General features: G+C 39.8%; 2 protein-coding genes and 2 pseudogenes across 23 annotated transcripts in view; all 4 read left to right on the forward strand.

Moving 5' to 3' along the window:
* The window catches only part of LOC130563558 (protocadherin alpha-C2-like), a 156,046-nt gene that overhangs the window by 92,093 nt on the left and 38,056 nt on the right, over positions 1–25,897 (forward strand). The window contains exon 1 of one of the 22 annotated variants that reach the window (XM_057349171.1): positions 9,183–11,605. The exons of 18 other annotated variants lie outside the window; for them this stretch is intronic. In XM_057349171.1, the coding sequence (XP_057205154.1) occupies positions 9,242–11,605 (2,364 nt within the window). In that variant the 5' untranslated portion in view covers positions 9,183–9,241. Of the gene's footprint in view, positions 1–9,182; positions 11,606–15,456; positions 18,169–18,637; positions 21,227–22,005; positions 24,497–25,897 lie in introns of those variants that run through there. 3 more of the 22 variants (XM_057349162.1, XM_057349161.1, XM_057349169.1) reach the window with 3 other exon arrangements.
* On the forward strand, positions 71–5,221 carry LOC130564231 (protocadherin beta-17-like). The gene is made up of 2 exons (XM_057350180.1): positions 71–1,292; positions 2,791–5,221. Exons 1-2 carry the CDS (start codon positions 71–73, stop codon positions 4,920–4,922), a joined length of 3,354 nt encoding a protein of 1,117 aa, XP_057206163.1. The 3' UTR covers positions 4,923–5,221.
* On the forward strand, positions 5,386–7,958 carry LOC130564232 (protocadherin gamma-A8-like; annotated as a pseudogene).
* On the forward strand, positions 12,568–15,011 carry LOC130564233 (protocadherin alpha-8-like; annotated as a pseudogene).

A 25,897-nucleotide genomic window follows, 5' to 3' on the forward strand; every position in this document is an offset into this window, starting at 1 on the left:
AGAGGACGCGAGCATTGGCACCGCTATCGCTCTCGTGTCAGTTATTGACGGCGATGGAGGCAAAAACGGCATGGTAAACTGCGCTGTGTCTAACAAAGTGCCCTTTAAACTTGAGTCGAATTACAAAAATTATTATTCTCTTGTGGTGGATGGGCATCTGGACAGAGAGAGCGCGCATGAGTATAACGTGACAATCACAGCTACTGATGAGGGGACTCCGCCTCTCTCTAGTACCAGTGTCGTTACTGTACACGTTTCTGATGTGAATGACAACGCGCCGCGCTTTCCAGAGCCTGTCATTAATGTTTATGTGATAGAGAACAGTCAGATCGGAGCTGTTATTCATACAGTATCTGCTTTTGATCCTGATTTAGGTGATAATGCCCGGATCACATATGCAATAGAAAGCTCTAAAAGCAGCCCAATAACATCCATGATCAACATAAACTCTGACAGTGGAGATATACACAGTTTACAGTCTTTTAACTATGAGGAAATTAAAACGTTTCAGTTTAAAGTTCAGGCCACAGACTCTGGTGTTCCTCCGCTCAGCAGTAACGTGACTGTAAATGTTTTTATTCTGGATGAGAACGACAATAGTCCCGCGATTCTCGCGCCCTATTCCGAGCACGGTTCCGTTAACACCGAGAACATTCCCTATTCTGCTGAGGCGGGCTACTTTGTGGCCAAGATCAGAGCTGTAGATGCGGATTCTGGTTACAATGCGCTGCTGTCTTATCACATCTCTGAGCCCAAAGGAAACAATCTGTTTCGAATCGGAACCAGCAGCGGAGAGATCAGGACTAAGAGGAGAATGAGTGACAATGATTTGAAAACTCACCCTTTGGCCATTTTGGTTTCTGATAACGGAGAGCCCTCACTGTCAGCGACTGTGTCTATTGATGTCGTGGTTGTTGAGAACACAGGTGACGTCAAGACTCAGTTCAGACATGTACCTATCAAGGAGGAGAGTTTCTCGGATTTAAATCTGTATTTGCTGATCGCCATTGTGTGTGTATCCGTCATCTTTTTAATGAGCATCATCAGTTTGATAGCTGTGAAATGCCACAGGACAGAGGGCAGTTTGGGCAGGTACAGCGCTCCAATGATCACCACCCACCCTGACGGGAGCTGGTCTTACTCCAAATCCACTCAGCAGTATGACGTGTGCTTTAGCTCGGACACACTGAAGAGTGACGTAGTGGTTTTTCCTGCGCCATTTCCGCCTGCAGATGCAGAACTGATCAGTATTAATGGAGGAGACACTTTTACCAGAACGCAAACACTTCCTAGTAAAGAGAAGGTAAGGAACTTAAATTGGACCTTTTCGGCTTTGTCATTCTCATTTTGCATTACTATACTTCTTGAATGAATGGCTTGTCCACGTGTTCTCTGCATAGCGATTTTACCCAGAAGCGCTGCTGCTGTCCGTGGTGCTGACATCTTTTATTTGCTTTCAAATTATTTCATGCTGTTTTCGGTTTTATTTATTTATATTTTTATTTAATTTTGGATGTACAGATTTGTATTAATATGATTTATTTCTGTTCTGCTACAATGAATGTGAGAACGCTATAAAGAATTACATCTTTAATGTTGCAGTTTACACTTTTTATGCCCTGTTTTTAATGTGTTGGATTGGTAATCAAATTGATTAAACTTCGTCTTTATAAGTTTTTGATTATTAGTTCATTGTTTATGTAAAAACCACAAACGCTACGGTTACGGTTGCCGGCGATAAGATGTATTTTCTATCAGATAGTAAATGCAAATGTTTGAAAAATATGAGTACTTTATTAGCTTATTTTAAATGAATATTTTTATTTCCCTTTTTAAAAAGGAGGCGAAATTATAGTGTTCTTACTGATTTGGTGCTGTAGAAATCTTTGGACCGAATGAAAGCCTCTAATTTAGCTCACAATGACCGTTGTAGTAGACGGAGATACTCCTCCTCAAACATCATGTCTTTTCTTATTATGATGTTTTACAGAGTGTTGGTAATATATTTTTCAATAATCAGCATATTAAAAGTTTTTGTGGTCTTGGAATTTTATTTTTTGTTATTTTAGTTGTATAGTTTTCTAATACTGTTTATGTGTTTTCAATTATGATAGATTAATAAATCCGGAAAATGTTAAATATTATAAGCATGCTTGTCCACGCTGTGTCACTGGAGACCTGTATATGCTTTTGCTGTGTCTGTGTGTAGCTCCTCCTCTCAGTCATCCACGCCTCGTCACAGGTCTTTGTTCGATAGCTCTATCCGCTATTGAGTTGTTTCTCGGTGTCTTTGCGAAAAGAGCAAATCTGTAATGGAATATACAGATGATATTTTTCTTCTCTAGACGACAGTTGTATCGGGAGGAAATATGGACATAACAGAAAACAGCTGTTTTTTTAAATGGATCTCATTTCTATTCGTATTGATCTGGAATCATGCAAACGGGCACATTGTGTATTCTGTATCTGAGGAGGTGAATGCTGGGACTACGGTAGGAAATTTAGCAAAGGATCTAAACTTGAATGTGCAGGACCTTGAGAAGCGGGGATTTCAGATCGTCTCGGGAACTAATGAAAGGTATTTTGATCTTAATGTAAAAAATGGAATTATTTTTGTTCGAGAAAGAATAGACCGAGAGGAGCTGTGCGGACGGCGCACTAAATGCGCTTTGGAACTGGAAGCCATTGTTAATGCGCCTATGAACGTTTACAGATTTGAAGTAATGATTTTAGATGTAAACGACAATGCACCTTTTTTTCGCACGTCAAAACTGTATTTAAATTTTTCAGATCTGACTTTTTCTGGACAAAAATTTACATTACCAACTGCGTTTGACGCAGATGTGGGCAGTAATTCTGTTAAGAGCTATAAGCTGAGCCCGAATGAACATTTCTCTCTGGATATTCAGAGCGGAGGAGAGCAGAGTGTATCGGCAGAGTTAGTGCTGCAGAAAGCTTTAGACCGAGAGAAACAGCCTGTGATCCAGCTCACACTGACCGCTGTAGACGGAGGAAAACCTCCAAGATCAGGGACAATAAATATAATCATTGATGTCATAGATGTGAACGATAATATTCCTGTGTTTGATAAACAATTATATAAAGCTCGAATACAAGAAAATACACCTGCCGGTGCTTCCGTCATTACAGTCCACGCAAAAGATGCAGACGAAGGTCTTAATGGCGAAGTCGTGTACTCGTTAATAAATCACGATAATGACAACAGTGTAAACGCATTTTCTATTGATCCAGTTACTGGCGAAATTACAATCAAGGGTCCTTTAGACTATGAAACAACTGCTGCCGTTGAGATTCGTGTTCAGGCCGAGGATAAAGGGCAAAATCCACGAGCATCACATTGCAAAGTCTTAGTTGAAATAATAGATGTAAATGATGAAGTGCCAGAAATAAGCTTGACATCTTTATTAAATGAACTGAGAGAGGATTCGTCTCCGGGTACAATGGTAGGATTAATCACAGTGAAAGATGGCGACGCTGGTAAAAACGGTGCCGTGCAGCTCAAACTCAAAGACTCGCAGCAATTTAGATTAGAGAATACATATAAAAATAGATTCTCGTTGGTGGTTAACGGTCCTATTGACAGAGAGAGCGCGCATGAGTATAACGTGACCATCGCAGCTACTGATGAAGGGACTCCGCCTCTCTCTAGTACCAGTGTCATTACTGTACACGTTTCTGATGTGAATGATAACGCGCCGCGCTTTCCAGACCCTGTCATTAATGTTTATGTGAAAGAGAACAGTCAGATCGGAGCTGTTATTCATACAGCATCTGCTTTTGATCCTGATGTAGCTGATAATGCCCGGATCACATATGCAATAGAAAGCTCTAAAAGCAGCCCAATAACATCCATGATCAACATAAACTCTGACAGTGGAGATATTCACAGTTTACAGTCTTTTAACTATGAGGAGATTAAAACGTTTCAGTTTAAAGTTCAGGCCACAGACTCTGGTGTTCCTCCGCTCAGCAGTAACGTGACTGTAAATGTTTTTATTCTGGATGAGAACGACAATAGTCCCGCGATTCTCGCGCCCTATTCCGAGCACGGTTCCGTTAACACCGAGAACATTCCCTATTCTGCTGAGGCGGGCTACTTTGTGGCCAAGATCAGAGCTGTAGATGCGGATTCGGGTTACAATGCGCTGCTGTCTTATCACATCTCTGAGCCCAAAGGAAACAATCTGTTTCGAATCGGAACCAGCAGCGGAGAGATCAGGACTAAGAGGAGAATGAGTGACAATGATTTGAAAACTCACCCGTTGGTCATTTTGGTTTCTGATAACGGAGAGCCCTCACTGTCAGCGACTGTGTCTATTGATGTCGTGGTTGTTGAGAACACAGGTGACGTCAAGACTCAGTTCAGACATGTACCTATCAAGGAGGAGAGTTTCTCGGATTTAAATCTGTATTTGCTGATCGCCATTGTGTGTGTATCCGTCATATTTTTACTGAGCCTCATCAGTTTTATAGCTGTAAAATGCCACAGGACAGAGGGCAGTTTGGGCAGGTACAGCGCCCCAATGATCACCACCCACCCTGACGGGAGCTGGTCTTACTCCAAATCCACTCAGCAGTATGACGTGTGCTTTAGCTCGGACACACTGAAGAGTGACGTAGTGGTTTTTCCTGCGCCATTTCCGCCTGCAGATGCAGAACTAATCAGTATTAATGGAGGAGACACTTTTACCAGAACACAAACACTTCCTAATAAAGAGAAGGTAAGACAAATAAATACATTCATTGGTTGCTTTTATGTAGGCAATATTTCTCTCCTTGTAATTCGAGGCTGCAGACTGAGCGTCATCTTTTTGGTTTCCGTTATTACGTTGGATCATGTAAAAGAAACAGAAAACAAACTGTTTAGTACTATAGTATTTTGTTTAGAGTGTGTGACATGATGTTTGTATTTTATCTGAAATTTCATTTGTTGAACTGTTTCGTGGCAAAACTTTCTCGTAATATCAGTTTTTGTTCTGTTCATGTCCGGGAAGTTAATGTAATTAATCACAAGGAATATATCATGTGCTGAATATTTTTGTTTTATTGGCTTTCTTATTTTTTTAGGAGGAAAATCAGTCTATGAATTTTTTTACGTGCACATGACTACACATGAGAAAGAAAATGTTCTGTAGAAATTCAAATCCACTATTGTATTGTGCTGTTGTATATCAAAAACATAAAATCTATTGTATTGTACACAGTATACATCTAAGTTGTTAGTGTTTTCTAACTTTTCACTTTTAGAATTTTTTACATTATCTGTAAAATAGTATTTATTGACCTTACCCTTCTAAAGGCATTTTATGATGTTTTTTACATTTAATAGCGTCGTAATTTGTCCGCATGGTGTCGTCAGAGACCGACATTCTTACCTCGGTAAAGGGGCTTTTCCTCGGGAGGTTCAGTTTATCACGTGGGCCTTTTGTTCGTCAGAGGCCACATTGCTTTTTCCTTTCTTGTAAGAGCTTCAAGGAATTGCGACGTTGTGCGTGTTTATCGAATGGATCTAACGTATTTATTGAAAAAATTATGAAAATGTCAAAAGATGGATTTACGTCGTGGTGGATGTATTTAATTTTACCATTCATCATTTGGAATATTGCTAAAGGGCAGATTGTCTATTCTGTGTCGGAGGAGGCAGATCCTGGAACCACAGTGGGAAATATCGCAAAGGATTTAAACCTGAATATTCCAGAATTGGAGGTTCGAGGATTTCAGATCGTTGATTGTCTAAATAAGAGGTATTTCGGTGTCAATTTAAAAAGTGGCGTTCTCGTCGTCAGAGAGAGAATAGACAGGGAACAGTTATGCGGAAAGAGCAGCAAATGCGTTTTGGAATTAGATGCTTTTGTTAACTCTCCTTTAAACATGTATAGACTGGAATTTAATGTTTTAGATATCAACGATAATTTTCCTAGTTTTAATTCACCAAATTCATAACTGAATATTGTAGAGTCTGCTTTTCCTGGTGATAGATTTACTTTACCTAGCGCGTTTGACGCAGATGTGGGCAGTAATTCGGTAAAAAGCTACAAACTGAGCCCGAACGAACATTTCTCTCTGGATGTTCAGAGCGGAGGAGAACAAAGTGTATCTGCTGAGTTAGTGCTGCAGAAAGCTTTAGACCGAGAGAAACAGCCTGTGATCCAGCTCACACTGACCGCTGTAGACGGAGGAAAACCTCCGAGATCAGGGACAATCATGATAGTCTAAATGTCGAGATGTTAAGAAATATTCCGTGTTTTCACAAAGTCGTTGTACAAAGCTCGGTTATGAAAATCACGCTCCATTGGTACTTCAGTTATCTACAGTCAGTGCATGCGGATGTGGGTTAAATGGGTCAATTGTCATATGCTTTAGTTAATCAGTAAATGATAGAACATGTCGAGTTCTTTCACAATTAATATGAAACGGCTGGATTAAATAAAAAGTCATGTGGATTTTAGACAGAGCAAAAATGCTAATAGATCCGCGTGCAGGACAAAAGAGGGCAAAATGCAAGAGGGCGCTCTTGTAAAGTCTTAGTTGAAATTGTTAACGACAATTGAAATTGTATTTAATGATGTAAAAACGGTTCACAGGGATCTATGGAATGGCTATTACAGACGCTCTATATGATTGAATGAACTGTAACTGAATATGCTGGTAAAAACGGAGCGTTAATTTGAAAATCGATTCCGGCCTGTTCCTTTTAATAGCAGAATACATATCAAAAATAATATATTCTCACTTGTAGATAGGCCTCTAGACAGAGAGATGTCGCATCTATATACAATGTGACCATCACAGCTACTGATGAAGGGACTCCACCTCTCTCTAGTACCAGTGTCATTACTGTACACGTTTCTGATGTGAATGACAACGCGCCGCGCTTTCCAGACCCTGTCATAAATGTTATGTGAAAGAGAACAGTCAGATTGGAGCTGTTATTCATACAGCATCTGCTTTTGATCCTGATGTAGGTGATAATGCTCGGATCGCATATTCAATAGTAGGTGGCCCGGTAACATCGATGATTAANCATAAACTCTGACAGTGGAGATATTCACAGTTTACAGTCTTTTAACTATGAGGAGATTAAAACGTTTCAGTTTAAAGTTCAGGCCACAGACTCTGGTGTTCCTCCGCTCAGCAGTAACGTGACTGTAAATGTTTTTATTCTGGATGAGAACGACAATAGTCCCGCGATTCTCGCGCCCTATTCCGAGCACGGTTCCGTTAACACCGAGAACATTCCCTATTCTGCTGAGGCGGGCTACTTTGTGGCCAAGATCAGAGCTGTAGATGCGGATTCGGGTTACAATGCGCTGCTTTCTTATCATATCTCTGAGCCCAAAGGAAACAATCTGTTTCGAATCGGAACCAGCAGCGGAGAGATCAGGACTAAGAGGAGAATGAGTGACAATGATATGAAAACTCACCCGTTGATCATTTTGGTTTCTGATAACGGAGAGCCCTCACTGTCAGCGACTGTGTCTATTGATGTCGTGGTTGTTGAGAACACAGGTGACGTCAAGACTCAGTTCAGACATGTACCTATCAAGGAGGAGAGTTTCTCGGTTTTAAATCTGTATTTGCTGATCGCCATTGTGTGCGTATCGGTCATCTTTTTACTGAGCCTGATCAGTTTGATAGCTGTAAAATGCCACAGGACAGAGGGCAGTTTGGGCAGGTACAGCGCACCAATGATCACCACCCACCCTGACGGGAGCTGGTCTTACTCCAAATCCACTCAGCAGTATGACGTGTGCTTTAGCTCGGACACACTGAAGAGTGACGTAGTGGTTTTTCCTGCGCCATTTCCGCCTGTAGATGCGGAGCTGATCAGTATTAATGGAGGAGACACTTTCACCACAACGCAAACACTTCCTAGTAAAGAGAAGGTAAGACATTTTGGACATATTAGTTGTTTGACAGGACACTGGGCCTTTTAATTTTGCATTATTGAGCTTAAATTGCAGTGACCTTATAGCTAGTGTTGGACTAGCTCCTACTTTACGTGAGCATGTCTTCTTCAAATCGATTTTACGCAACATAAATGTTGTTGCTGGCCGTGGTGCTGAACACGTTGATTTTTTTTCTGATTTAGAGTTCATTAATACTGGTTTTCTGTTTTATTTTATATACCTTTTTAATTTTAGTTAGTTGTACAGTATTGTAGTAGTAGGGTTTGTTTGTGTTCAGTTACAATCAAAGTAAAATTTTCTGAGTTAGATCACTTATATTCGTTGTTGTGTTTATTATTTATTTCTTAATCTGGATGTTGTGTGAACTTTTTCAAAACGCAATTTACACTTTTTACACATGTGATTAATGGGCCACTTTGGTTTTGTTCGACTTATTTATTATCAATATAGATGCATTACAATTGTTTTTAAACAGGTTTCTGTAATTCTGTTTATATTTTTGTTTTGACATTTTCGTTTCTTTGTGGTTCGTGCACTTTCAGAAAAAAAGATACAAAAGCTGTTACTGGAGTGGTACTCTTTCAATAAGTACCCTTTTACACACAAATACATAAAAGTACCTCAAAGGTAGTTATTGGTACCAAATGAATATACTGTATATCTGTACTTAAATGGTACATATTAAGACCTTTTTAATGGGTACCGCCACAGAGACAGCTTAAATATATTTTGACCATGTTTTCGGACAGTCCGATATTAAAGGTTGCCTAAAGATCTGTTGTGACCGTCGTAATGTGAATATATTTAGATTTACAGTTAAATATATTTTCTGTTTCACTCAAGCTTCATCCACAAGGTGTCATCAGCTACCCGCGTTAAAATGTCTTTCTCTTCTCGGTGTGACTCCTCCTGTTTTGGGGCAGGGCGTTTGAGCTCGCTTGGGCTTTGTTCGTTGGTCTCCACAATAGAGAATTTGTGATCTGTTGTATAGCACACGGTTGATTTTACTACAAAGATGTGCGAAATTATTTGACTTGTCTTGTGGATTTGTTGCGAATAGATCATGGCAAACTCGCTAAAACAACGGAATCTATTGTGGATTTATCTGACAATACTTTATTGTCTTTTAAGGATATCCTCTGGACAGATTGTGTTTTCTGTGTCGGAAGAAGCGAATGCTGGGACTGCTGTTGGGAATTTAGTCAAAGATTTAAACCTTAATTTACAAGATCTATTCTTGTAAGAGCTTCAAGGAATTGCGACGTTGTGCGTGTTTATCGAATGGATCTAACGTATTTATTGAAAAAATTATGAAAATGTCAAAAGATGGATTTACGTCGTGGATGTATTTAATTTTACCATTCATCATTTGGAATAGTGCTAAAGGGCAGATTGTCTATTCTGTGTCGGAGGAGGCAGATCCTGGAACCACAGTGGGAAATATCGCAAAGGATTTAAACCTGAATATTCCAGAATTGGAGGTTCGAGGATTTCAGATCGTTGAAAGACAAAATAAGAGGTATTTCGGTGTCAATTTAAAAAGTGGCGTTCTCGTCGTCAGAGAGAGAATAGACAGGGAACAGTTATGCGGAAAGAGCAGCAAATGCGCTTTGGAATTAGAAGCTGTTGTAAACTCCCCTTTAAACATGTATAGACTGGAAGTGAATGTTTTAGACATCAACGATAATTGTCCTAGTTTTAAGTCACCAAAACCAGAACTGAATATCGTAGAGTCTGCTTTTCCTGGTGAGAGATTTACTGTACCGAGCGCGTTTGACGCAGATGTGGGCAGTAATTCGGTAAAAAGCTACAAACTGAGCCCGAACGAACATTTCTCTCTGGATGTTCAGAGCGGAGGAGAACAAAGTGTATCTGCTGAGTTAGTGCTGCAGAAAGCTTTAGACCGAGAGAAACAGCCTGTGATCCAGCTCACACTGGCCGCTGTAGACGGAGGAAAATCTCCTAAATCGGGGACATCACAGATTATTATAAATGTTGAGGATGTAAATGATAATATGCCTGTATTTACTCAATCTCTTTACAAAGCACGAATTCGTGAAAATGCGCCTCCTGGGACCTCTGTTGTCACAGTCCATGCTAGTGATTCTGACGAAGGTATAAACGGAGAAATAATGTATTCATTTATAAATCACGATGATAGCAATATCGCGAACGCCTTTACAATTGATTCTGTTAGTGGGTTGATTTATGTTAAAGGAAACATCGATTACGAGAAAAGCAATGCCGTAGAAATCCGAGTCCAGGCAAAAGATAGAGGACATAAACCAAGAGCTGCTCATTGTAAAGTTTTAATTGAAATTACCGATGTAAATGATAATGTACCTGAAATATCAGTGACATCTCTCGCTGAAACAGTGAGAGAAGACGCTACTGCAGGTACAATGGTGGGATTGATAACTGTTAAAGATGGAGATGCAGGTAAAAATGAGGCTGTTGCTCTTAAAATACACGAATTTGCACCATTTCGTATACAGAACACCTACAAGAATAAATATTCACTTGTTGTAGACGGTGAATTAGACAGAGAAAGCAAGTCTGAGTATAACGTGACCATCACAGCTACTGATGAAGGGACTCCGCCTCTCTCTAGTACCAGTGTCATTACTGTACACGTTTCTGATGTGAATGACAACGCGCCGCGCTTTCCAGACCCTTTCATTAATGTTCATGTGAAAGAGAACAGTCAGATCGGAGCTGTTATTCATACAGCATCTGCGTATGATCCTGATGTAGGTGATAATGCCCGGATCACATATTCATTAGTAGGCGGCCCAGCAACATTAATGATCAACATAAACTCTGACAGTGGAGATATACACAGTTTACAGTCTTTTAACTATGAGGAGATCAAAACGTTTCAGTTTAAAGTTCAGGCCACAGACTCTGGTGTTCCTCCGCTCAGCAGTAACGTGACTGTAAATGTTTTTATTCTGGATGAGAACGACAATAGTCCCTCGATTCTCGCGCCCTATTCCGAGCACGGTTCCGTTAATACCGAGAACATTCCCTATTCTGCTGAGGCGGGCTACTTTGTGGCCAAGATCAGAGCTGTAGATGCGGATTCGGGTTACAATGCGCTGCTGTCTTATCACATCTCTGAGCCCAAAGGAAACAATCTGTTTCGAATCGGAACCAGCAGCGGAGAGATCAGGACTAAGAGGAGAATGAGTGACAATGATTTAAAAACTCACCCGTTGGTCATTTTGGTTTCTGATAATGGAGAGCCCTCACTGTCAGCGACTGTGTCTATTGATGTCGTGGTTGTTGAGAACACAGGTGACGTCAAGACTCAGTTCAGACATGTACCTATCAAGGAGGAGAGTTTCTCGGATTTAAATCTGTATTTGCTGATCGCCATTGTGTGTGTATCCGTCATCTTTTTACTGAGCCTCATCAGTTTTATAGCTGTGAAATGCCACAGGACAGAGGGCAGTTTGGGCAGGTACAGCGCTCCAATGATCACCACCCACCCTGACGGGAGCTGGTCTTACTCCAAATCCACTCAGCAGTATGACGTGTGCTTTAGCTCGGACACACTGAAGAGTGACGTAGTGGTTTTTCCTGCGCCATTTCCACCTGTAGATGCGGAGCTGATCAGTATTAATGGAGGAGACACTTTCACCACAACGCAAACACTTCCTAGTAAAGAGAAGGTAAGACATTTTGGACTCTTTAGGTTGTTTGACACTTGGTTTTTAAATTTCGCATTATTGAGCTTAAATTGCAGTGACCTTATAGCTAGTGTTGGACTAGCTCCTACTTTACGTGAGCATGTCTTCTTCAAATCGATTTTACGCAACATAAATGTTGTTGCTGGCCGTGGTGCTGAACACGTTGATTTTTTTTCTGATTTAGAGTTCATTAATACTGGTTTTCTGTTTTATTTTATATACCTTTTTAATTTTAGTTAGTTGTACAGTATTGTAGTAGTAGGGTTTGTTTGTGTTCAGTTACAATCAAAGTAAAATTTTCTGAGTTAGATCACTTATATTCGTTGTTGTGTTTATTATTTATTTCTTAATCTGGATGTTGTGTGAACTTTTTCAAAACGCAATTTACACTTTTTACACATGTGATTAATGGGCCACTTTGGTTTTGTTCGACTTATTTATTATCAATATAGATGCATTACAATTGTTTTTAAACAGGTTTCTGTAATTCTGTTTATATTTTTGTTTTGACATTTTCGTTTCTTTGTGGTTCGTGCACTTTCAGAAAAAAAGATACAAAAGCTGTTACTGGAGTGGTACTCTTTCAATAAGTACCCTTTTACACACAAATACATAAAAGTACCTCAAAGGTAGTTATTGGTACCAAATGAATATACTGTATATCTGTACTTAAATGGTACATATTAAGACCTTTTTAATGGGTACCGCCACAGAGACAGCTTAAATATATTTTGACCATGTTTTCGGACAGTCCGATATTAAAGGTTGCCTAAAGATCTGTTGTGACCGTCGTAATGTGAATATATTTAGATTTACAGTTAAATATATTTTCTGTTTCACTCAAGCTTCATCCACAAGGTGTCATCAGCTACCCGCGTTAAAATGTCTTTCTCTTCTCGACATGACTCCTCCCTGTTTTGGGGCAGGGCGTTTGAGCTCGCTTGGGCTTTGTTCGTTGGTCTCCACAATAGAGAATTTGTGATCTGTTGTATAGCACACGGTTGATTTTACTACAAAGATGTGCGAAATTATTTGACTTGTCTTGTGGATTTGTTGCGAATAGATCATGGCAAACTCGCTAAAACAACGGAATCTATTGTGGATTTATCTGACAATACTTTATTGTCTTTTAAGGATATCCTCTGGACAGATTGTGTTTTCTGTGTCGGAAGAAGCGAATGCTGGGACTGCTGTTGGGAATTTAGTCAAAGATTTAAACCTTAATTTACAAGATCTGGAGCACCGTGGATTTCAAATCGCTTCTGGTCCCAACCAAAGGTATTTCGATGGTAAATATGAAAACGGGTATCCTTAAAAATTAAAGAGAAATTAGACCGAGAGCAGCTGTGCGGACGGAGCTTAAAATGTGTTTTAGAATTGGAGGCCATTGTAAATTCGCCACTAAACATGTACCGGATTCGAAAGTTAATGTAATTGGATGTAAACGACAATTCACCCATGTTTCACACTTCATCGTTACAATTAAATATTACAGAGGCCTGTATTTATAGGGGAAAGATACTCCTTACCCAGTGGTTGACACAGATGTGGGAAGTAATTCGGTAAAGAGCTACACATGAGCCCGAATGAACATTTCTCTCTGGATGTTCAGAGCGAGAAGATCAAAGTATGTCTGCAGAGTTTAATGCTGCAGAAAGCTTTAGACCGAGAAAAACAGACTGTAATTCAGTTCACACTGACCGCTGTAGACGGAGGAAAACCTCCGAGATCAGGGACAATAAATATAATTGTCAATGTCATAGATGTTAATGACAATATTCCCGTGTTCACAAAGTCGCTTTAAAAACAAAGCTCGAATTCTCTGAAAATGCTCCAATTGGTACGTCAGTTATTACTGTACACGCGAGTGATGCGGATGGTGGGTTAAATGGGGCTGTACTATATTGCCTTTATAACACTCGTGTAAATGATAAACATGTCGAGTCTTTCACAATTAATGAAGTGTCTGGTGAAATAACAGTTCATGGAATTTTAGACCAGGAGTCAAACAATGCTATCGCGAAATTTCGCGTGCAAGCGAAAGACAGGGGTCAAAATTGCAAGAGGGGGCTCATTGTAAAGTATTAATTGAAATAATAGATGTTAACGACAATATTCCTGAAATATTTGTAACGTCTCTTGTTTAATGATGTAAAAGAGGGTTCACCAAGGGGGGACAATGGTCGGGCTGATTACAGTTAAAGATGATGATTCTGGTTAAAAACGGAGCTGTTAATTTGAGAGTAATCGATTCCCTTCCATTTTCAATACAAGAATACATATAAAAATAAATATTCTCTACTTGTAGATGGTCATCTAGATAGAGAGATTGTGTCTATATACAATGTGACCATCGCAAGCTACTGATGAAGGGACTCCGCCTCTTCTAGTACCAGTGTCATTACTGTACACGTTTCTGATGTGAATGACTAACGGCCGCGCTTTCCAGACCTGTCATTAATGTTCATGTGAAAGAGAACAGTCAGATCGGAGCTGTTATTCACACAGCATCTGCTTTTGATCCTGATGTAGCTGATAATGCCCGGATCACACATATGCAATAGAAAGCTCTAAAAGCAGCCCAATACATCCGATGATCAACATAAATCCTGACAGTGGAGATATTCACAGTTTACAGTCTTTTAACTATGAGGAGATTAAAACATTTCAGTTTAAAGTTCAGGCCACAGACTCTGGTGTTCCTCCGCTCAGCAGTAACGTGACTGAAAATGTTTTTATTCTGGATGAGAACGCAATAGTCCCGCGGATTCTCGCGCCCTATTCCGAGCACGGTTCCCTTAATACATACGACGAGAACATTCCCTATTCTGCTGAGGCGGGCTACTTTGTGGCCAAGATCAGAGCTGTAGATGCGGATTCGGGTTACAATGCGCTGCTTTCTTTCATATCTCTGAGCCCAAAGGAAACAATCTGTTTCGAATCGGAACCAGCAGCGGAGAGATCAGGACTTAAGAGGAGAATGAGTGACAATGATATGAAAACTCACCCGTTTGATGCATTTTGGTTTCTGATAACGGAGAGCCCTCACTGTCAGCGACTGTGTCTATTGATGTGGTGGTTGTTGAGAAACACAGGTGACGTCAAGACTCAGTTCAGACATGTACCTATCAAGGAGGAGAGTTTCTCGGATTTAAATCTGTATTTGCTGATCGCCATTGTGTGTGTATCCGTCATCTTTTTACTGAGCCTCATCAGTTTTGATAGCTGTGAAATGCCACAGGACAGAGGGNAATATTCTGTGTCTATCAGTTAAAATAAACCCACCATAAAAATTATAGACCCTTCATTTGTTTGTAAGTAGGCAAACTTACAAAATCAGCAGGGGATCAAATACTTATTTCCCTCACTGTAGCTAGTGTTGGGCTAGCTCCTACTTTTACATGAGCATGTCTTCTGCATATCGATATTATGCAACAGAAATGTTGTTGCTGTCCCTGGTGCTGAACACGTTGATAATTTTTTTCTGATTTAGAGTTCATTGATGCTGATTTTCTGTTTTATTTTATATACTTTTTTAAATTTGAGTTAGTTGTAGTATTGTTCAGTTACAATTAAAGTACATTTTTTCTGAGTTAGACCACTTATATTCGTTGTTGTGTTTATTTCTTAATCTTGATGTTGTGTGAACTTTTTAAAAACACAATTTACACTTGAGATTAATGAGCCGCTTTGGTTTTATTCGACCTATTTATTATCAATAAAGATGCATTTCGATGCAGTTTGTTGTTGTTTTTTAAACAGGTTTCTGTAATTCTGTTTATATTTTTGTTTTGACATTACTAGAGTGGTACCCTTTCAATAAGTACACTTTTGCACATAATAAATCCATAAAAGTACATGAAAGGTAATTATTGATCTGTTGTAGCCGTCGTAATGTGAATAAATTTAGATTTAGTTAAATATATTTTCTGTTTCACTCAAGCTTTATCCACATGGTGTCATCAGCTACCCGCGTAAAAATGTCTTTCTCTTCTCGACATGACTCCTCCCTGTTTTGGGGCAGGGCGTTTGAGCTCGCTTGGGCTTTGTTCGTTGGACTCCACAATAGAGAATTTGTGATCTGCTTTATAGCACACGGTTGATTTTACTACAAAGATGTGCGAAATGATTTGACCCCAATTGTCTTGTGGATTTGTTACGAATGGATCATGGCAAACTCGCTAAAGCAACGGAATCTATTGTGGATTTATCTGAAAATACTTTGTCTTTTAAGAACATCATCTGGACAGATTGTGTTTTCTGTGTCGGAAGAAGCGAATGCTGGGACTGCTGTTGGGAATTTAGTCAAAGATTTAAACCTTAATTTACAAGATCTGGAGCACCGTGGATTTCAAATCGCTTATGGCCCCAACCAAAGGTATTTCGATGTAAATATGAAAACGGGTATCCTTAAAATTAAAGAGAAAATAGACCGAGAGCAGCTGTGCGGACGGAGCTTAAAATGTGTTTTAGAATTGGAGGCCATTGTAAATTCGCCACTAAACATGTACCGATTCGAAGTTAATGTACTGGATGTAAACGACAATTCACCTATTTTTCACACCTTATCGTTACAATTAAATATTACAGAGGCTGCATTTATAGGGGAACGATACTCTTTACCCAGTGCGTTTGACGCAGATGTGGGTAGTAATTCGGTGAAGAGCTACAAGCTGAGCCCGAATGAACATTTCTCTCTGGATGTTCAGAGCGGAGAAGATCAGAGTGTATCTGCTGAGTTAATGCTACAGAAATCTTTAGACCGAGAGAAACAGCCCGCGATCCAGCTCACACTGACCGCTGTAGACGGAGGAAAACCTCCGAGATCAGGGACAATAAATATAATTGTCAATGTCATAGATGTTAATGACAATATTCCCGTGTTCACAAAGTCGCTTTACAAAGCTCAAATTCCCGAAAATGCTCCAATTGGCACGTCGGTCATTGCTGTACATGCGAGGGATGCGGACGAAGGGGTAAATGGGGCTGTAGTATATTCCTTTGTTAACCATGTTAATGATAGATATGTCGAGTCTTTCGCTATTAATGAAGTGACTGGTGAAATAACAGTCCGCCGTATGTTAGACCAGGAGACAAACAACGCTATTGAAATTCGTGTGCAAGCAAAAGACAAAGGCTCATCTCCAAGAGTAGCTCAATGTAAAGTATTAATTGAAATAATAGATGTTAACGACAATATTCCTGAAATATTTGTAACGTCTCTTGTTAATGATGTAAAAGAGGGTTCACCAAGGGGGACAATGGTCGGGCTGATTACAGTTAAAGATAATGATTCTGGTAAAAACGGAGCTGTTCATTTGAGAGTAATCGATTCCCTTCCGTTTTCAATACAGAATACGTATAAAAATAAATATTCTCTACTTGTAGATGGTCATCTAGATAGAGAGATTGTATCTATATACAATGTGACCATCACAGCTACTGATGAGGGGACTCCACCTCTCTCTAGTACCAGTGTCGTTACTGTACACGTTTCTGATGTGAATGATAACGCGCCGCACTTTTCAGACCCTGTCATTAATGTTTATGTGAAAGAGAACAGTCAGATCGGAGCTGTTATTCATACAGTATCTGCTTTTGATCCTGATGTAGGTGATAATGCCCGGATCACATATTCATTAGTAGAAAGCTCTAAAAGCAGCCCGGTAACATCCTTGATCAACATAAACTCTGACAGTGGAGATATACACAGTTTACAGTCTTTTAACTATGAGGAGATTAAAACGTTTCAGTTTAAAGTTCAGGCCACAGACTCTGGTGTTCCTCCGCTCAGCAGTAACGTGACTGTAAATGTTTTTATTCTGGATGAGAACGACAATAGTCCCGCGATTCTCGCGCCCTATTCCGAGCACGGTTCCGTTAACACCGAGAACATTCCCTATTCTGCTGAGGCGGGTTATTTTGTGGCCAAGATCAGAGCTGTAGATGCGGATTCGGGTTACAATGCGCTGCTGTCTTATCACATCTCTGAGCCCAAAGGAAACAATCTGTTTCGAATCGGAACCAGCAGCGGAGAGATCAGGACTAAGAGGAGAATGAGTGACAATGATTTGAAAACTCACCCTTTGGTCATTTTGGTTTCTGATAACGGAGAGCCCTCACTGTCAGCGACTGTGTCTATTGATGTCGTGGTTGTTGAGAACACAGGTGACGTCAAGACTCAGTTCAGACATGTACCTATCAAGGAGGAGAGTTTCTCGGATTTAAATCTGTATTTGCTGATCGCCATTGTGTGTGTATCCGTCATCTTTTTACTGAGCCTCATCAGTTTGATAGCTGTGAAATGCCACAGGACAGAGGGCAGTTTGGGCAGGTACAGCGCTCCAATGATCACCACCCACCCTGACGGGAGCTGGTCTTACTCCAAATCCACTCAGCAGTATGACGTGTGCTTTAGCTCGGACACACTGAAGAGTGACGTAGTGGTTTTCCCTGCGCCATTTCCGCCTGCAGATGCAGAACTAATCAGTATTAATGGAGGAGACACTTTTACCAGAACACAAACACTTCCTAATACAGAAAAGGTAAGAATCAAAGCTGCATGTATTAGAGAGAATTGTTCATTGTTCGCAGTTAGCGCTATCCGTGGTACTGAAGCGCTTCAACATATAGCCGCGCGTAATAATAAATAATAATATAAGTCTTTCCCCATATGCAAATAAGAATCATCCATATTTATGATATTTTTTTTTCATATTATAATATTGTCAAGTGGTTTTGACCTTTTTGTTAGTTATTTGCTATGGTAACGGTTTAATTTATGCTTTCAGGGATTGTAAAGTACAAAAATCTTGTCTTCAAAATGGGTTTTATATTCTTTTGTTCTAATAATAATTTATAAATATATGTAGGTGTGTATTTTGCTCACAAATAAAGCCTTTATAGGTTTAATTTTGTTCATATTTTTAATTCATTTCGGAATAGTCAAGATCGATGTTGCATTTGTATTCAACCACATTTTAAACTCTTTGTGCAATGAAGGTGTTGTCGGGAAAAGCTTCGTTTGTCCGCTAGAGGTCCCCAGCAGCCTGTAAATATTCGTGTGCCGGTGTCTCCGCCTTGTTTTTCGCTGCTGGTGGAGGGTGAGATGGCTTTGTTCGCGACGCCACATTCTTTCATTCGTCGTGGATAGCAAACTAAACACAGTCGAAATGCAGTTTGTACTGTCTGGCTAAATACTGTGTATTTTCTTTGAAACGGAACATGGCGAATTCGCGGGACCATGTTTGTGTAGTAACGATACTTATTCATATGCTGATTTGCTTCGGGAATACAGCGGACGGGCAGATTGTGTATACTGTGTCGGAAGAGACAAACAGAGGAAGCACAGTCGGCAACCTTGCGAAGGATTTAAACCTAAATTTACAGGATCTGCTTAATCGGGCATTTCAACTTGTGTCCGGACCAAATAAAAGGTATTTTGATCTCAATGCAAAAACTGGAGTGCTGCATGTTCAAGACAAAATAGACAGAGACGATCTGTGCGGACGGAGCTTGAAATGTTCTCTTCCGTTGGAAGCTATTGTTAACGAGCCATTAAATGTTTATCGCGTTGAAGTAAACATACTAGATATTAATGATAACACTCCTACATTTAATTCCCCTGCCAAACATTTAAATATTTCCGAGCTGGCTCTGCCTGGGGAGAGATTTCCTTTGCCGCGTGCGTTTGACGCAGATGTGGGCAGTAATTCGGTAAAGAGCTACAAACTGAGCCCGAATGAACATTTCTCTCTGGATATTCAGAGCGGAGGAGAGCAGAGTGTATCGGCAGAGTTAGTGCTGCAGAAAGCTTTAGACCGAGAGAAACAGCCTGTGATCCAACTCACACTGACCGCTGTAGACGGAGGAAAACCTCCAAAATCAGGAACAATAGATATCATCGTTAATGTTGAAGATGTAAATGATAATATCCCAGTCTTTAGTAAGCCTCTGTACAAAGCTCGAGTAGTAGAGAATGCACCTCCTGGCGCCTTCATAATCCAAGTTCATGCCAGTGACCCAGATGAGGGACTAAACGGTGAAATTACATATTCTTTAATGAGCCAGGACAACGATAATAGTGTAGATGCATTTTACATAGATTCTGAAACGGGACACATAACGATAAAAGGCACCATAGACTATGAAAAAGGTGGCGCGGTCGAAATTAGAGTTCAAGCTAAAGACAAAGGGCACAAACCACGGGCCGCCTACTGTAAAGTTTTAGTGGAGATTATTGATATAAATGACAATACTCCAGAAATTTCTATTACTTCTTTAGTAAATACTGTTAAAGAGGACGCACGTAATGGCACAGTGGTTAGTATGATATCTATTATAGACAATGATGCCGGGAAAAATGGAGATGTCCAACTTAAGATTCGTGAGTCAATGCCATTTAAAGTTACAAACTCGTACAAGAATTATTATACTTTAGTTGTTAACGGTCCGCTAGACAGAGAGAGAGCGTCTGAGTATAACGTGACCATCACAGCTACTGATGAAGGGACTCCGCCTCTCTCCAGTACCAGTGTCATTACTGTACACGTTTCTGATGTGAATGACAATGCGCCGCGCTTTCCAGACCCTGTCATTAATGTTTATGTGAAAGAGAACAGTCAGATCGGAGCTGTTATTCATACAGTATCTGCTTTTGATCCTGATGTAGGTGATAATGCCCGGATCACATATTCATTAGTAGGGAGTTTTAAAAACGGTCCAGTAACATCTATGATCAACATGAACTCTGACAGTGGAGATATACACAGTTTACAGTCGTTTAACTATGAGGAGATTAAAACGTTTCAGTTTAAAGTTCAGGCCGCAGACTCTGGTGTTCCTCCGCTCAGCAGTAACGTGACTGTAAATGTTTTTATTCTGGATGAGAACGACAATAGTCCCGCGATTCTCGCGCCCTATTCCGAGCACGGTTCCGTTAACACCGAGAACATTCCCTATTCTGCTGAGGCGGGCTACTTTGTGGCCAAGATCAGAGCTGTAGATGCGGATTCTGGATACAATGCGCTGCTGTCTTATCACATCTCTGAGCCCAAAGGAAACAATCTGTTTCGAATCGGAACCAGCAGCGGAGAGATCAGGACTAAGAGGAGAATGAGTGACAATGATTTGAAAACTCACCCTTTGGCCATTTTGGTTTCTGATAACGGAGAGCCCTCACTGTCAGCGACTGTGTCTATTGATGTCGTGGTTGTTGAGAACACAGGTGACGTCAAGACTCAGTTCAGACATGTACCTATCAAGGAGGAGAGTTTCTCGGATTTAAATCTGTATTTGCTGATCGCCATTGTGTGTGTATCCGTCATCTTTTTACTGAGCCTCATCAGTTTTATAGCTGTGAAATGCCACAGGACAGAGGGCAGTTTGGGCAGGTACAGCGCCCCAATGATCACCACCCACCCTGACGGGAGCTGGTCTTACTCCAAATCCACTCAGCAGTATGACGTGTGCTTTAGCTCGGACACACTGAAGAGTGACGTAGTGGTTTTTCCTGCGCCATTTCCACCTGTAGATGAAGAACTGGTCAGTATTAATGGAGGAGACACTTTTACCAGAACACAAACACTTCCTAATAAAGAGAAGGTAAGACAAATAGTGGTAAAGGGGCTAGTTTTTTCTATTGTGTTCAGAATCTTACTTTCAGTTAGATATGATATATGTTGACCAATTTGTATATATGTGTCCGATGGTGTGACAGCAAAAAATTCGAAAAAAAAGACAATAAAGATACAATTCTCTTGTGCTATTTTATATTATAATTTTTTTTTAAATAATATATTAGTATATAAAAGTATTTTCCCTAAATGTTTACAATATCACACCAACGGACACATGTACAGTATTACTTATCAACTACTCACGTATCAGGGATGGTATTTTGTTTTATTGATATTTTATTATTTTTACGATTTTAAATAAAGGTTGTGTCCATATTATACTTCGTGTTTTGTATAGTCTTTAAGCAGTGTAAATTATTTGTGTTTTTTACAAAATTCTCTGTCCTTGGTGCTGAAACGCAAAGTTTCCTAGGAAAGATATGGCAAATTTTTAGTCATTTGTTGTCTAATTAGTTCAAACTTTCCGTTGTATTTTTGTGGTTTCTATGTAATAAACCCTGCAGAGCATGTGCTATCAATGCCTCCGTTAGACACTCGATATCAAGGGAAACGTTTGCAATATTTAACACTCTGAATATTTATATTCAATTACGTTTTTCAATCTCATAACATTGTTATTTTTAAATGTTTTGTCAATAATGTTTCTAATTTCCCACACGATGTCAGTAGCCTCCCATTTTATACGAAAATGTGTGTAACTGAGCTAAGCTCCTCCTTGTTTCGTAGTTGGTTTCACGAGCGGAGGGCTTTGTTCTCAGTTCGCCATTGTGTCAGAGCACTGCTGCCGTGAGGCTTCTTGTGAATATTTACTCTGCGACTATGCGAACGGATTTCTGTGGTTTTGTCATATCCAAAAGATTCACAGACGATGGCATCCAAAGTAAAACGAACATGTAGATTTGGATTTTTTGTGTGTTTACTCTTTCGGATTTGGAATATTGCGGGCGGTCAGGTTGTGTATTCCTTGACGGAGGAAGCAAACCCAGGGACTACAGTTGGGAATTTGGCGAAAGATTTTAATCTGAATGTTCAGGAACTTGAGGTACGGGGGTTTCATATCGTCCAGGGACCCAACAAGAGGTATTTCGATGCAAATATAAAATCTGGTATTCTTCATGTCAGAGAGAGAATTGATAGAGAAGCGATATGCATGCAAAATATCAAATGTTCTCTTCCTTTAGAAGCTATGATTAACTCCCCATTGAACATATACAGATTGGAAGTAAATGTCCAGGACCTTAATGATAATGCGCCTGCATTTCAGACGTTAATAATAAAATTGAATATCAGCGAATCAGCTTTTCCAGGGGAGCAGTTTGCTCTACCAAGCGCGTTTGACGCAGATGTGGGCAGTAATTCGGTAAAGAGCTACAAGCTGAGCCCGAATGAACATTTCTCTCTGGATGTTCAAAGTGGAGGAGAGCACAGTGTATCCGCCGAGATAGTGCTGCAGAAAGCTTTAGACCGAGAAAAACAGTCTGTGATTCAACTCACACTGACCGCTGTAGACGGAGGAAAACCTCCGAGATCAGGGACAATGCAGATAGTCGTAAATGTCGAGGATGTTAACGATAATATTCCTGTTTTCAGTAAATCGTTGTATAAAGCTCGCGTTAATGAAAACACGCTACCTGGTACTTCAGTTATCACAGTTCAGGCCAGCGACCCCGATGAGGGTGTAAATGGTCAAATTGTCTATGCTTTAGTTAATCACGATAATGATAGAAATGTCGATTCTTTCTCAATAAATCATGAAACCGGTGAGATTACAATAAAAAGAGATGTGGATTTTGAAAGAAAAAATGCAATAGAGCTCCGCGTGCAGGCAAAAGATAAAGGGCATAAACCACGAGCGGCGCTTTGTAAAGTCTTAGTTGAAATTGTTGACATGAATGATAATACTCCAAAAATCGCTGTTACGTCTATGGAAAATGCAGTTAAAGAAGACGCTCCTATTGATACGATGGTTGGAATGATAACTGTAACTGATAATGATGCTGGTAAAAACGGGCAGGTCAATTTAAAAATCCAGGGCTCTGTTCCTTTTAAAGTGCAGAATTCATACAAAAATTATTATACTTTCATTGTAAACGGCCCTCTAGACAGAGAGAGCGCATCTAAATATAATGTGACCATCACAGCTACTGATGAAGGGACTCCACCTCTCTCTAGTACCAGTGTCATTACTGTACACATTTCTGATGTGAATGACAACGCGCCGCGCTTTCCAGACCCTGTCATAAATGTTTATGTGAAAGAGAACAGTCAGATTGGAGCTGTTATTCATACAGCATCTGCTTTTGATCCTGATGTAGGTGATAATGCTCGGATCGCATATTCAATAGTAGGTGGCCCGGTAACATCGATGATTAACATAAACTCTGACAGTGGAGATATACACAGTTTACAGTCTTTTAACTATGAGGAGATCAAAACGTTTCAGTTTAAAGTTCAGGCCACAGACTCTGGTGTTCCTCCGCTCAGCAGTAACGTGACTGTAAATGTTTTTATTCTGGATGAGAACGACAATAGTCCCGCGATTCTCGCGCCCTATTCCGAGCACGGTTCCGTTAACACCGAGAACATTCCCTATTCTGCTGAGGCGGGCTACTTTGTGGCCAAGATCAGAGCTGTAGATGCGGATTCTGGTTACAATGCGCTGCTGTCTTATCACATCTCTGAGCCCAAAGGAAACAATCTGTTTCGAATCGGAACCAGCAGCGGAGAGATCAGGACTAAGAGGAGAATGAGTGACAATGATTTGAAAACTCACCCTTTGGTCATTTTGGTTTCTGATAACGGAGAGCCCTCACTGTCAGCGACTGTGTCTATTGATGTCGTGGTTGTTGAGAACACAGGTGACGTCAAGACTCAGTTCAGACATGTACCTATCAAGGAGGAGAGTTTCTCGGATTTAAATCTGTATTTGCTGATCGCCATTGTGTGTGTATCCGTCATCTTTTTACTGAGCCTCATCAGTTTTATAGCTGTGAAATGCCACAGGACAGAGGGCAGTTTGGGCAGGTACAGCGCCCCAATGATCACCACCCACCCTGACGGGAGCTGGTCTTACTCCAAATCCACTCAGCAGTATGACGTGTGCTTTAGCTCGGACACACTGAAGAGTGACGTAGTAGTTTTTCCTGCGCCATTTCCACCTGTAGATGAAGAACTGGTCAGTATTAATGGAGGAGACACTTTTACCAGAACACAAACACTTCCTAGTAAAGAGAAGGTAAGACAAATAGTGGTAAAGGGGCTAGTTTTTTCTATTGTGTTCAGAATCTTACTTTCAGTTAGATATGCTATATGTTGACCAATTTGTATATATGCGTCCGATGGTGTGACAGCAAAAAAATCGAAAAACCTGACAATAAAGATCAAATTCTCTTGTGCTATTTTATATTATAAATATATTTTTATAATAAAAAATAATATATTAGTATATAGTAGGGTTGCACGGTGTACCGGTGCTACGGTAGCATCGTGATGCTAAAGCTTCAAAATACCCTCGATGCCTCTCTATTTTTGAAACGGTAGTAGGGCTATCGTAGTACCGTAGTTATTGTTGCATATGCGCATTAATATTTCTTTGAACACTTACATCTGCCTTTTTGCGGTGTTTATCTCCAAAATGAATGTGTGTTTTGAATGTCTCGGGAGATTTGATGATTCAAATTGGCGATTTGAACGAGTTGGTTACATGATTCACTAACTCAATGGAAAATTGACGCCACCTACTGGCCGTTTTAGTTCTGCATTTAAAGTAAGCCTAATATTTCCCTTTATAAAGACTGCTGTATCAATTAAATTTGTCCAACATTTGAATTAGTTCCTACGTGAAAAATGATCTAGTGTACTTTAGTATTTACTACAGTAAACTACTAAAACTCATAGATACTAGTGTTTTTGAGTCTTATCATAGTAAATATTTAAGTATACTACAGTATTTACAGTATTTACAAATGACTAAATGTAAATGTATTTGCTACAATTTATCCAATTACTACAGTTAATACAACAACATATTCTAGTACAAAGTATAATACAGTTTACTATAGTAAATACAAAATGTTTAATCTAAATCTGTTTTTTTTTTGTATAGATTTGAATTATATGGCACAGCATCGTGATACTATTTGGTATCGAGATACTTCAGCTGGTATAGTATCGTAAGACATGTTTATGGTACCGTGACAACCCTAGTATATAGTATGTTTTCACCCTAAATGTTTACAATATCACACCAACGGACACACGTACGGTATTATTTATCAACTACTCACGTATCAGTGATGGTATTTTGCTTTATACTGTATATATTATTTATATCATTTTATTATTTTCACGATTTTAAATAAAGGTTGTGTCCATATTATACTTCGTGTTTTGTATAGTCTTTAAGCAGTGTAAATTATTTGTGTTTTTTACAAAATTCTCTGTCCTTGGTGCTGAAACGCAAAGTTTCCTAGGAAAGATATGGCAAATTTTTAGTCATTTGTTGTCTAATTAGTTCAAACTTTCCGTTGTATTTTTGTGGTTTCTATGTAATAAACCCTGCAGAGCATGTGCTATCAATGCCTCCGTTAGACACTCGATATCAAGGGAAACGTTTGCAATATTTAACACTCTGAAT

This window comes from Triplophysa rosa, linkage group LG13 (genome assembly GCF_024868665.1).
Source record: "Triplophysa rosa linkage group LG13, Trosa_1v2, whole genome shotgun sequence".
In the NCBI taxonomy this organism is placed as follows: Eukaryota; Metazoa; Chordata; class Actinopteri; order Cypriniformes; family Nemacheilidae; genus Triplophysa; species Triplophysa rosa.